At 38.0% G+C, this 12,567-nt stretch overlaps 1 protein-coding gene across 5 annotated transcripts in view; it reads left to right on the top strand.

Moving 5' to 3' along the window:
* The window catches only part of ANO3 (anoctamin 3), a 386,869-nt gene that overhangs the window by 275,231 nt on the left and 99,071 nt on the right, over positions 1 to 12,567 (top strand). For 3 of the 5 annotated variants that reach the window (XM_038406144.2, XM_043516668.1, XM_043516669.1), the window contains exons 6-7: positions 444 to 544; positions 10,193 to 10,237. In XM_038406144.2, the coding sequence (XP_038262072.1) occupies positions 444 to 544; positions 10,193 to 10,237 (146 nt within the window). The remainder of the gene's footprint in view (positions 1 to 443; positions 545 to 10,192; positions 10,238 to 12,567) is intronic. The other 2 variants (XM_043516667.1, XM_043516665.1) reach the window with 1 other exon arrangement.

Raw genomic sequence — 12,567 nt, 5'->3', positions numbered from 1 at the left:
GGCAAAGCTCCTATTGACTTCATTGTGATCAGAATTTCACCCCAAGAATGGTAGAAGAGTGTAAGTATGGATTTTTTTTTTAAATCAATGTATATAGTTCTGTGGAATAGTGTTCCAAAGACAGTGGTGGAAGCCCTATCTTTAAAGACATTCATAGTAAAACTATAAATATAAAACACTATAAAATAACAGTCCTGTATGGTCAGAGGAATAGACTGGAAGTAGACTTTGATTGTTCTCATCTCCATATCTCATTGCAACTGCAGTGCACATATTATCACGTACTGTTCTTTACTTAGGACTCTAGATGATGCCATAGACTTCACCGGGAACAAAGTGCACACCCCCGAGAGCAGTAGTTGGCCATAGGCATGTTTTCAGAAACTAGACTGCCACATTGCCACTCAACTGTTAATATATATTTATTTTATCACCTATTGCAGCCAGCTATTACGAGCAATGACATAATGTTTGTTAAAATTCACTGTCCCTGGGATACGCTGTGCAAATATGCAGAAAGAATGAACATCAGGATGCCTTTCAGGTATTGTGGTAACTATTTTATTTTTAATACTTTGATTTTTATGCTTTAGATTTAACTGTTTTACTCATTTATTAAGGTAACATTGAGTCCCCTCCTATTGTTCAGACTGAACAAAACAAGCCTCCTACTTCATTATAACTAAATTAATCTCTTCTGATGTCTTCAAAAACAATAATTTTTAAGGCCAATTTTGGGGGGGTAAAAACATGACTAATGATAGAGGCCACTGTATTTTTCACATTTGCCTACAATAACTGTATCGAAAGTTTACTTTCTTAATAAACTCACCCCAGAAAACCCTACTGCTCAAAGCAAATCACACACATTTTGCAAGACCTTTTCTGGAGATCCTTTTCATGGTCTCAAAAGATCTGTGGTTTGTGGTTTTAGGCTTAGGAGCATGGAATATTCTTCTGAATGATGGATCACAGCCAGACCTTGACTGGAATTATATCCAAAGGCAAGAGAAGTTACAGAGATAACTAATATTAATTCTTTCAGAGATAAAACTCTGACGTTCTGGAGAAAGCCACAGACGTTTTCCAGGAATTCTCTTCACTTCCTCTTTCCAGATTGATGATCTTCGATCTCCTTATTTATTTAGATCTATACAAACGCTAAAAGGCAGCCTGTCCATAAACTCTAAACACCTTTCAACTTAAAAATTACAACACAAATGTATTCTTGTAGTAAGTACAGAAATACAATTAAAAATAACCTATCTCTAGGAAACCAGTAGATGTAATATTCAATTCCCCCATCCCTGCAACTATTCCCCATGCTTATAATTTCCCATCATTTTTAAATGCCTGTGGCATGGAAAGATAAGCCTTGTAGTGTGTGCTGAAACTCACTGGATTTGGGATACATCAGGCCAATTTGGCAATCAAATTCCAAAGTGAGAGAATGCCTCACTGAGAATGCCCTTACAGCAGCTCCTTCTCACTTATATCAGTGGGGCTCTCACTCAAGTGCCTCTGCTGATTTCAACTATTTCAATTATGACAGTATGGCATGGGGAGAGAGAGATAATCCTTCATGTAAATAGGTCCTAAGCTTAGACTTCACCCAGAAACTCACAGGCAGCCTGCCTGTCTTCAACTGAAAATAGATTTGAGTACCCATCCCTACATTAAACCAGAGCATTATGAAATTTAAACTCTTTGACTGAATCATTTCCCAAATTCCTTTCCCTAGTGAACAACTTGAGTAATAATCATTTACCATGTGATTTAAAGAAGATTATTTGATATTGCCATATGTGCTTCTCTCTTGCTTGAATGATTCATTGTTAACATTTTAAATATTCATTTTTCCCTAAATTTCAGGACCCAAATGAACTCTTTCTTTCTTGGCATTTTAAACCACTAAACAAAATGGGCTATTTACCAGCAGACATGAGCCGTCTGTGCTGGGGTAGCAAAACTGGGGTAGCACAACAGGAACTAGTGCAGAAGCATGAGACCTCTACACAAATAGCCCTGGTCTCCAAATGATCCCCTGAATTCCACAGGGCTTGGGGGTGGGTTCAGCAGCCTATTTTTGGGGAGCAACCACATCGCTGACAATCAAGGAGAAACTCTGTGAGGGGATTCTCAGTTTTCCTCCCCTTGAGCAAGTTTTATCCTGTGAGAGGGACATCTGCCCTGGGATTCTAACTGTAGATTGGAATTTGATTAGACAGTTCACCAGTTATTTGTTGCTGTCTTAGCTTGTGATTGATGGGGAATATCACTGAATTTCCCAGTCAGCCACTGTAAACCTTACACATGATTTCTATATTTGTCTTTTTAAGATGTTCTTTGGGGCTTAAAGGATGTGAATTTATTCCTGTGTCTAGTCTTGATGCATCCACAGCTAGTTCTTGCACAAAGATAGGGATGTTCTGGATATTCTTTAATTTGTTAGAGATTCTGGCTGTAAATTTCACCAACAACTTGTTTCAGCTTTGTGCCAGATAACTGGTATTTACTTCCAGCAAGATAGGTAGAAAGCTCTTAGTGAAAATATAATTATATGGGCTCTTAGAGCTAGTCAGCTGTCTGTCTGTCTTGTCATGGGGGAGCCATGCAGCCTAGTGGTCTAATTAGAGGAGTTACAGTTTGGCGTTCTGTTTATCACTCCTGCTGCTGCATTGGCAAAACTACACGAGTCTGTACTAAATTGTGAAAGCAAAATACCCAGTTTGCTTGTGCAAGCCGAGGTTGTGTATGTAAATTCAGGTCCATGCATTTTTTTTTAATCAAGACTTTATTAGGTGAGATTCTGACCTCACTGAAGTCAATTGTCTTAACTGTGAGCAAGATTTCCCTGTAAAAAAGAGATGATGATATTTTTTCCTAGCTGACAGGAATGTTGAGATCCAATTGGCTAATGTCTTTAGAGCACTTTTAGGATGAAAAGTGCAAGTTTTCCAAGTTGTAATATTGCTAATTTAGGTTAACACTCTGAAATATTTGAACAGCCACCATCAAAAAAAAAAAGCAGGGCTTTTTTTTTTTTTTTTTTTTTTTTTTTTAGCAAAACTGAGTAGTTGTCTGCCAGCTCTGACCATGTCAGCAAATGAGCCATTAACCAAAGGCAAAAGAGAGTGAATCAGTGACAGGAAGTGATAAAGGCTCCCATTAACAGTCCTGTCACCAACCCAGCCCTCTCATAACTGATTATTTATTTCAATGATAAACAAATTAATAAAAGAAGAGCATGGGAACTGATGATGAGTGCTTTATAGAAGGAATCATAGTTGGCATTCTACTCTGCCTTTGAAGTGTACACAGAACTCTGATAGCTAAAATGGGAGTTATATACAGTACGCAATGCAGCATAAAAATAAACCACTACGTGATTAATCCTGCAGTTTGGATGCTAGTTAAATTCACTTTGATTTAAAAAAAATAAAAAGGCAATATTTTGGGAGTAGAGAGCTCATGCAATTTGGGCCTAATCCTGCACTTATGAATGGGACTCGAATGGGAATTCCAACATGCATAAAGTTACTCATATGCATAAAAATATTTGTTGGATTGGGGCCATTAATTGTATATTTCACTTCAATCATTTTTCCCATTTCCTAATATTGTTTTTTCTCCAATCTTGTCATTATTAGAAAGATTAAAGTACAATAATTATTTAGATATTTGATCTAGCTGATTTCCTTACTTTAGAGAGAAATTTATGAAATAAGGTCCAGTTCCTACAAATATTTATATATGCTAACAATTTTATTGGAGACTAATTAGCAGTTTTTCTAGCCAGGCATTTAAAGCAACTTTTTAATAAAATTATTAGTCCACTACACTCTCTCTCTTTCCTTTTGTTTCATGGCTGTTGGTTCCTTGGCTATTACTTTGCTTTATTTCGTTCATATTTCATTCTCTTCAGATATTTGAAAAGTAGGTTCTAAAAAGCAAAGTTCTACTGTTTACACATACACACATCAGTTAAAAAGAAAAGGAGTACTTGTGGCACCTTAGAGACTAACAAATTTATTAGAGCATAAGCTTTCGTGAGCTACAGCTCACTTCATCAGATGCATTTGGTGGAAAAAACAGAGGGGAGATTGATATACACACACAGAGAACATGAAACAATGGGTTTATCATACACACTGTAAGGAGAGTGATCACTTAAGATAAGCCATCACCAGCAACGGGGGGGGGGAAGGAGGAAAACCTTTCATGATGACAAGCAAGGTAGGCTATTTCCAGCAGTTAACAAGAATATCAGAGGAACAGTGGGGGGTGGGGTGGGGGGGAGAAATAACATGGGGAAATAGTTTTACTTTGTGTAATGACTCATCCATTCCCAGTCTCTATTCAAGCCTAAGTTAATTGTATCCAGTTTGCAAATTAATTCCAATTCAGCAATCTCTCGTTGGAGTCTGATTTTGAAGGTTTTTTGTTGAAGGATAGCCACTCTTAGGTCTGTAATCGAGTGACCAGAGAGATTGAAGTGTTCTCCAACTGGTTTTTGAATGTTATAATTCTTGACGTCTGATTTGTGTCCATTCATTCTTTTACGTAGAGACTGTCCAGTTTGACCAATGTACATGGCAGAGGGGCATTGCTGGCACATGATGGCATATATCACATTGGTAGATGCGCAGGTGAAGGAGCCTCTGATAGTGTGGCTGATGTGTTTAGGCCCTATGATGGTGTCCCCTGAATAGATATGTGGACAGAGTTGGCAACGGGTTTTGTTGCAAGGATAGGTTCCTGGGTTAGTGGTTCTGTTGTGTGTTGTGTGCTGGTGAGTATTTGCTTCAGGTTAGGGGGCTGTCTGTAGCAAGGACTGGCCTGTCTCCCAAGATCTGTGAGAGCGATGGGTCGTCCTTCAGGACAGGTTGTAGATCCTTGATGATGTGTTGGAGAGGTTTTAGTTGGAGGCTGAAGGTGATGGCTAGTGGCGTTCTGTTATTTTCTTTGTTGGGCCTGTCCTGTAGTAGGTGACTTCTGGGTACTCTTCTGGCTCTGTCAATCTGTTTCTTCACTTCAGCAGGTGGGTATTGTAGTTGTAGGAATGCGTGATAAAGATCTTGTAGGTGTTTGTCTCTGTCTGAGGGGTTGGAGCAAATGCGGTTATATCGTAGCGCTTGGCTGTAGACAATGGATCGAGTGGTATGATCTGGATGAAAGCTAGAGGCATGTAGGTAGGAATAGCGGTCAGTAGGTTTCCGATATAGGGTGGTGTTTATGTGACCATCGCTTATTAGCACCGTAGTGTCCAGGAAGTGGATCTCTTGTGTGGACTGGTCCAGGCTAAGGTTGATGGTGGGATGGAAATTGTTGAAATCCTGGTGGAATTCCTCAAGGGCTTCTTTTCCATGGGTCCAGATGATGAAGATGTCATCAAAGTAGCGCAAGTAGAGTAGGGGCATTAGGGGACGAGAGCTGAGGAAGCGTTGTTCTAAGTCAGCCATAAAAATGTTGGCATACTGTGGGGCCATGCGGGTACCCATCGCAGCGCCGCTGATTTGAAGGTATACATTGTCCCCAAATGTGAAATAGTTATGGGTGAGGACAAAGTCACAAAGTTCAGCCACCAGGTTAGCTGTGACATTATGGGGGATACTGTTCCTGACAGCTTGTTGTCCATCTTTGTGTGGAATGTTGGTGTAGAGGGCTTCTACATCCATAGTGGCTAGGATGGTGTTTTTTAGGAAGATCACCAATGGACTGTAGTTTCCTCAGGAAGTCAGTGGTGTCTCGAAGATAGCTGGGAGTGCTGGTAATGTAGGGCCTGAGGAGGGAGTCTACATAGCCAGACAATCCTGCTGTCAGGGTGCCAATGCCTGAGATGATGGGGCGTCCAGGATTTCCAGGTTTATGGATCTTGGGTAGTAGATAGAATACCCCAGGTTGGGGTTCTAGGGGTGTGTCTGTGCGGATTTGTTCTTGTGATTTTTCAGGGAGTTTCTTGAGCGAATGCTGTAGTTTCTTTTGGTAACTCTCAGTGGGATCAGAGGGTAATGGCTTGTAGAAAGTGATGTTGGAGAGCTGCCTAGTAGCCTCTTGTTCATACTCCAACCTATTCATAATGACGACAGCACCTTCTTTGTCAGCCTTTTTGATTATGATGTCAGAGTTGTTTCTGAGGCTGTGGATGGCACTGTGTTCTGCATGGCTGAGGTTATGGGGCAAGCGATGCTGTTTTTCCACAATTTCAGCTCGTGCACGTCGGCGGAAGCACTCTATGTAGAAGTCCAGGCTGCTGTTTCAACCTTCAGGAGGAGTCCACCCAGAATCCTTCTTTTTGTAGTGTTGGTAGGAAGGTCTCTGTGGGTTAATATGTTGGTCAGAGGTGTGTTGGAAATGTTCCTTGAGTTGGAGACATCGAAAATAGGATTCTAGGTCACCGCAGAACTGTATCATGTTCGTGGGGGGTGGAGGGGCAAAAGGAGAGGCCCCGAGATAGGACAGATTCTTCTGCTGGGCTAAGAGTATAGTTGGATAAATTAACAATATTGCTGGGTGGGTTACGGGAACCACTGTTGTGGCCCCTTGTGGCATGTAGTAGTTTAGATAGTTTAGTATCCTTTTTCTTTTGTAGAGAAGCAAAGTGTGTGAGAACTGTCTTGTCTAGTTTTTGTAAAGTCCAGCCACGAGGAAGTTTGTGTGGAAGGTTGGTTCTTTATGAGAGTATCCAGTTTTGAGAGCTCATTCTTAATCTTTCCCTGTTTGCTGTAGAGGATTTTGATCAGGTGGTTCCGCAGTTTCTTTGAGAGTGTGTGGCACAAGCTGTCAGCATAGTCTGTGTGGTATGTAGATTGTAATGGATTTTTTACCTTCAGTCCTTTCGGTATGATGTCCATCTGTTTGCATTTGGAGGGGAAGATGATGTCTGTCTGTATCTGTACGAGTTTTTTCATGAAGTTAACAGATTTCCACTCTATACGGCTAAATTCAGTGCCTTACATAATGACAGGTTTCAGAGTACCAGCCGTGTTAGTCTGTATTCGCAAAAAGAAAAGGAGTACTTGTGGCACCTTAGAGACTAACAAATTTATTAGAGCATAAGCTTTCGTGAGCTACAGCTCACTTCATCAGATGCATTTGGTGGAATAAACAGAGGGGAGATTGTTATACACACACAGAGAACATGAAACAACGGGTTTATCATACACACTGTAAGGAGAGTGATCACTTAAGATAAGCCATCACCAGCAGCGGGCGGGGGGGGGGTGGGAAGGGAGGAGGAAAACCTTTCATGGTGACAAGCAAGGTAAGCTATTTCCATCAGTTAACAAGAATATCTGAGGAACAGTGGAGGGTGGGGTGGGGGGGAGAAATAACATGGGGAAATAGTTTTACTTTGTGTAATGACTCATCCATTCCCAGTCTCTATTCAAGCCTAAGTGCATACTTGTACTGAGGTTTTACTTAATCATTTTCTAAGCAGTTTAACATATTTTATATTCTGTTGCTGAGGTCACTGCACTTCTCATCTGTTGGAGAGAGGAAGCCTTATTGTACACCTGAATAGTATAGTTCTCTCCCAAAGTGTGCTCTGTACTAGCAGCAGATTCCTTCCCCTCCTCCTCCCTGGCTTACCGAGAACTAAGGCTCTACCCATTCCCCAACCCTAGCCACCCATTCCCTTCCATCTGCATGGGAGAGGGAGTAGTGGCCCCACAGAGGCTGCTTAACCCACTGTGCTTGACCCATGGTGCACTGAGCCTCATGTGTTACACCCCCTTACTCTCCTGCTCAGTGATGTAAGGGTGGGTTACAATCTTGCTCTTTAATTATACCACTAGTAGGCATAGTCCCAAAGATAATTTTTTATCTGAATTCATAGCCTATTTCTAAACTCTGTCTTAAATACACACCTCACAGTAATCCCATTGAAATCAACTAGGGTGACCAGATAGCAAGTTTAAAAAATCAGGACAGGGAGTGAGGGGTATTAGGTGTCTATATAAGAAAAAGCCCCCAAAATCGGGACTGTCCCTATACAATCAGAACATCTGGTCACCCTAAAATCAACAGAATTACCCATGAAAGGGGAGAAGTATTTGGCCCTAGATATAGCATAAATGTAACTGGAAAGAACCAAAATCATGTATATGTTTCCATCCCAAAGGACTACCCAAAGACCCAGAGCCTGTTCTCAGTGAAGTCAATGCAAAACTGCAAATTAACTTTACTGGTAAGGTCGTACTTCAGTGCATACTATGTCTTACTACTACAGCAAATTCAGGTTGATTGAACCAGCAAATTTGTTGATTTCAGCCAATTATTTTGAATGAAAAAAAAAACATTTTGTAAATGTTGAAATGAATGGAATATTCTGGGTAGGTCTTCCCTAATCTCTCTCTGTGCCACTTTATATAAAATACTTCAATAGTCACAGAGCTGGGTCAAGCTAAATCTTTCATTCAACCCAAAATGAAATTTTCCCTACTTTTCAATTTGCTGATAATTCTGAAAAAATTCAGTTTTCGTTCCATCTGAACCAAAAGATTTTTTTCGATTCTCCCTCCCCTTCAGCCCGCCAAGGAACCACCAGTGAACCAAAAAATCAGTTATTTGCCCAGCTCCTTTTCTGATAATTGATTTTTGAGACTCAGTATGATATGTAATATAAAAAAGAAAAGTGATATATGAATAGTTATCAATAAGATTTTTTTAATACTTTGCAATAATTGTTGTCTTTGACATACATTTCAATATTTTTCACATGATTACATTGGGGATCATGAATTATTTATACTTATGTTTTTAATAGGATATGCCTGAATGTTCTATTAAAAAGAAACATGCTTAAAAGATGTGTATAAGAGGCAACAGCTTTGCCATAAAATATTGAAACTCAAGCAAAAAGATATTTATGCATGCACAACAAATATCTTCTGTAAAACAGAAGTTGCAATACGTATAATGAGTAAATGACTTATGTCTCTAGCTCAGCTGGACTCCTTCTGAGTGGAACAGTTAAGGGTAATTAAAGGTAACAAAAGAAGTCATGTTTCATAAGTATAATATCAAAAAAATCCTTGTTAACGTCTGTGGTTTCTGTGCTCCCGTTACAACTCTGTTTAGGAACATCACAATTCAGGCTGCCAAGTGCCTAAGAAGTATTCTAGGTTGTGAAGTTACCATCTGATGAGGATCTCATTTGTTTAACATCCAGAACTGAAATATTTTTTATGTTTAATGATATTCCTGTGCAAGATGGGAAAATACTTCCTGAAAATTGGCTGAAAAGAGTTTAACCGTTTATTTTAAGTACTGATACTCAAAAACATTGCTTTACTCTTATCTTAATACACAGAAGCATAAAAGATCTAGGCAACTTAAGCCCTTTGGGGACTAGTATATACCATGTAAGGCCATGATCCAGCAAACTGATCCATACAGACAGTACCCTGTGTCTTCAGTGGGTCTCTGCGCTGACATAAGCATACACTCACCTAGATGAGAGTGCAGGATCAGGGCCTAAGTCACTTGCAAAATTGAAAGGTCGCTTGATACAGAGGGAGGGGGCATGTAGAGCAGTATTGGGAAGTGAAAAATTTTTTTTGCTTCAAATCTGTATGTGTGTTGTGTTTCAAGAATAACTGTTCTCTGTGAAGATTTCATAGGAAATTACATGACTTTTTCCCTCAGAAGTTCTGTACCCAGGAAAAAGAAGAGAGAAGAGAACTGAAATATAAAAACAATTTGTTCCAGTTACTGCTTAATGAATCTTGGGTCCATATACTGCTCTTGATTTGCATGCAAAATGGTAATGGATGTTGATGAGAGTTGCATGTACAGATTTAAGACAGCATATATAGCCTTTAATGCAGAACTAAAGCAGCTGCTAATTTTGAAAAATGAGTCCTGTAGTATTAAAAAAATTAATAGTTTTTTGGACAAAACTTGTATTATCTTTATTGTGAATTCAGTAGTCGGACATGCCCAGCCTATATAGATCAGTTATATCAAAATTTAGATTAATTTGTCATGAGTCATGATATGAACCATTTCAAATTCCAACAGAGACACAGATCAGAATATCCTTAATGAATTACTGTATTTCAATTTAAAGATGGTTTTCACTCTTTAGCCTGTAAATGTGCATGGTATGTGTTCTTCTATAATGTGGGAGTTCTTGTCAACTGTCTCTTACTTGATTGTTCTCAGATGACTTCTGCTATTCTTTCAGGAAAAAGTGTTATTACACTGACTGGAGGAGCAAAACCATGGGCAGGTTGGTGGGTGATGCATAGCTTCTAATCTTGCGTATAGTCACCTGCTAAACATTAGCAGTTGTAAATTTATTCAAAGCAACTAAACCCATGAGATTTGATTAATGGAAACTCAAAATTGTATTAACACAGATGATATCCTAAAATAGTCAATTGTTACATGATGCAGTACAGTACAGCTTTGCCAGTTCTCACTTTGCAAGTGAAATACTTCTCATACCAAAACAATGGTCTCATTCAGTCTATGAGCAGAGATTTAATATCAAAGACAGCATTGTAGTGAGGCCTCCGGTTATTAAGATTTCATTGTTGCTTTAAAAAATATACTTTTTACTAGCAAATTATGTCTTGTACTAATCAAAACTAAACTCCAGTTGTTCAACTAGGAATGTGAGCCTGCAAATACACACAATGTTCACTTTATGCCTGTGAGTAAAGGCCTAAATTTAAAAGTACACTTTGTGATGCAGTATGCTTGAGCTTTTGTTTCATATATTTGATGACTAGAAATAATATTCAGTAAAGGGTCTTTGACTCATTGTGTGAGTTAGCAAGGTTCTACTATATTTCCAACATATACTCCATTCTAGCATTATGGGATATTAATTTTCCATAGAGAAGCACTCACTTGTAGAAACGGTAGCCTCAAGAGCTGGTAAAACCTATTGCTCTGTTCCAAAATTTAAGTGACAATTGGAACAAGCTTATGAGATTTCTAGACTAATTTCCATACTAAAAATGTCTGTCCTAATGCTTATGAGTAAGCTTGGAAGGATTAGATTTGTATCAGTAAATGTCAATAAACATCAAGTTCACCCATATACACACACACACACCAACAAAAATATTTCCATCGAGTATAATCAAAATTTGTAGAGAGACAAAGTAAGGAAATGCAGCTTAAGAAATTATTGAAATTTGATTTAAGGTTTTATTTGCTATGTTTTGATATGTGATGTTGATAATTTGTATTGTAACAGTTATAAAGCTCTAACTTTTTGAATCTCAACATCTACTATCATTAAAAACATTTTCTAATTCCCCATAATTTCCTGCAACTGTGAAAATTAAATGGATAAAACATTTTAAAAGCTTAAAACCCATAACTTTACACAACTGTGAAAATTTAAATTGATAAAATTAAAAAAAAATGCTTAAACATAAACATTGATATCCATTGAAATTATAAAAAAATAATAATGGAATTCTGCTAAGCATATTTGAGCCAAATATCTACATTTGCTCAACAATTAATCATTATTACTATAGAGCCTCCAAGAGTGCAAATCCTGCCAAAGTTCACTATTTCCTGTGCAGTATTCAGTTAATATGTTGTTGGTTGTGCAAGACCACCAGTTAACAAAAACAAAAAATTACAAAATATCACTGAATTGCAAAATTTGGTTTATAAATCCACATATTTCAATAGTAATATTAGACAAAAATAATTTATAACATAAATTTACAACTGCTTTTCTCTTCTTTCCTGTCATGCATGTGCTTGCTTTATTTTAATGTACAATTCAAAGCAAACCACTTAATTTTTTGTAATATTAAGGCAAATGTAACAGGGCTATGCCATAAAACAAACTTACAAACTTAGTTCCATACTGAATTCTTCTGGGGAATTCTGGGTGTAATAAAAATTTGAATGTCAGGTGGATTTATGATCCTATTTAGTAACACAGGTAACTAGAATATGCAGTTGAAATCAACCCAGTTTCAAAGAGTAGAGTAACAAACAATATTGCCATATTTGCATTTAAGAAGGAATTTTCCCGCAGGTCAAATGGGCAGAGACCCTGGTTGTTGTTTTTTTTGTTTTTTTTTGCCTATTTCACAGCATGGAGCAAGTCACTTGCTGGATTGAACTAGAGTAAATGGTTCATTCTCTGTAACTTGAAGTCTTTAAATCAAGATTTGAGGACTTTAGTAAGTCACCAAGCATGGGTAAATTTATGGGTAAATTACAGGAACGGGTGGCTGAAGTTCTGTGATCTGTGATGTGCAGCAAGTCAGACTAGATGATCATGATGGTACCTTCTGACCTTGAAGTCTATGAGAACTTTAATATTAGAGACAAACACACTTACATTTTTCATTTTTATATGAAGTTTGTTTTGTGAGAAATTAAAAAAACAAGTGAGGGGAGTTAAATATTTTGCTGCTTTTTTTATTCCAGCATTTTAAAAGAGTAAACACCTTTTTAAAAGAATTGCATGTGCAGAATTACTGTTGAAAAGTCCAAATCTAAATAAGAAAACTAAACATAAAAATGCACACAACACAAAATTTGAAAAATAAATCACATTGTTTATTTTTTTTCAGTATG

This window comes from Dermochelys coriacea, chromosome 6, assembly GCF_009764565.3.
Source record: "Dermochelys coriacea isolate rDerCor1 chromosome 6, rDerCor1.pri.v4, whole genome shotgun sequence".
Taxonomy (NCBI): Eukaryota; Metazoa; Chordata; order Testudines; family Dermochelyidae; genus Dermochelys; species Dermochelys coriacea.
The sequence above is the reverse complement of the archived record's forward strand: the minus strand, read 5'-3'. Positions and strand labels throughout refer to the sequence as shown.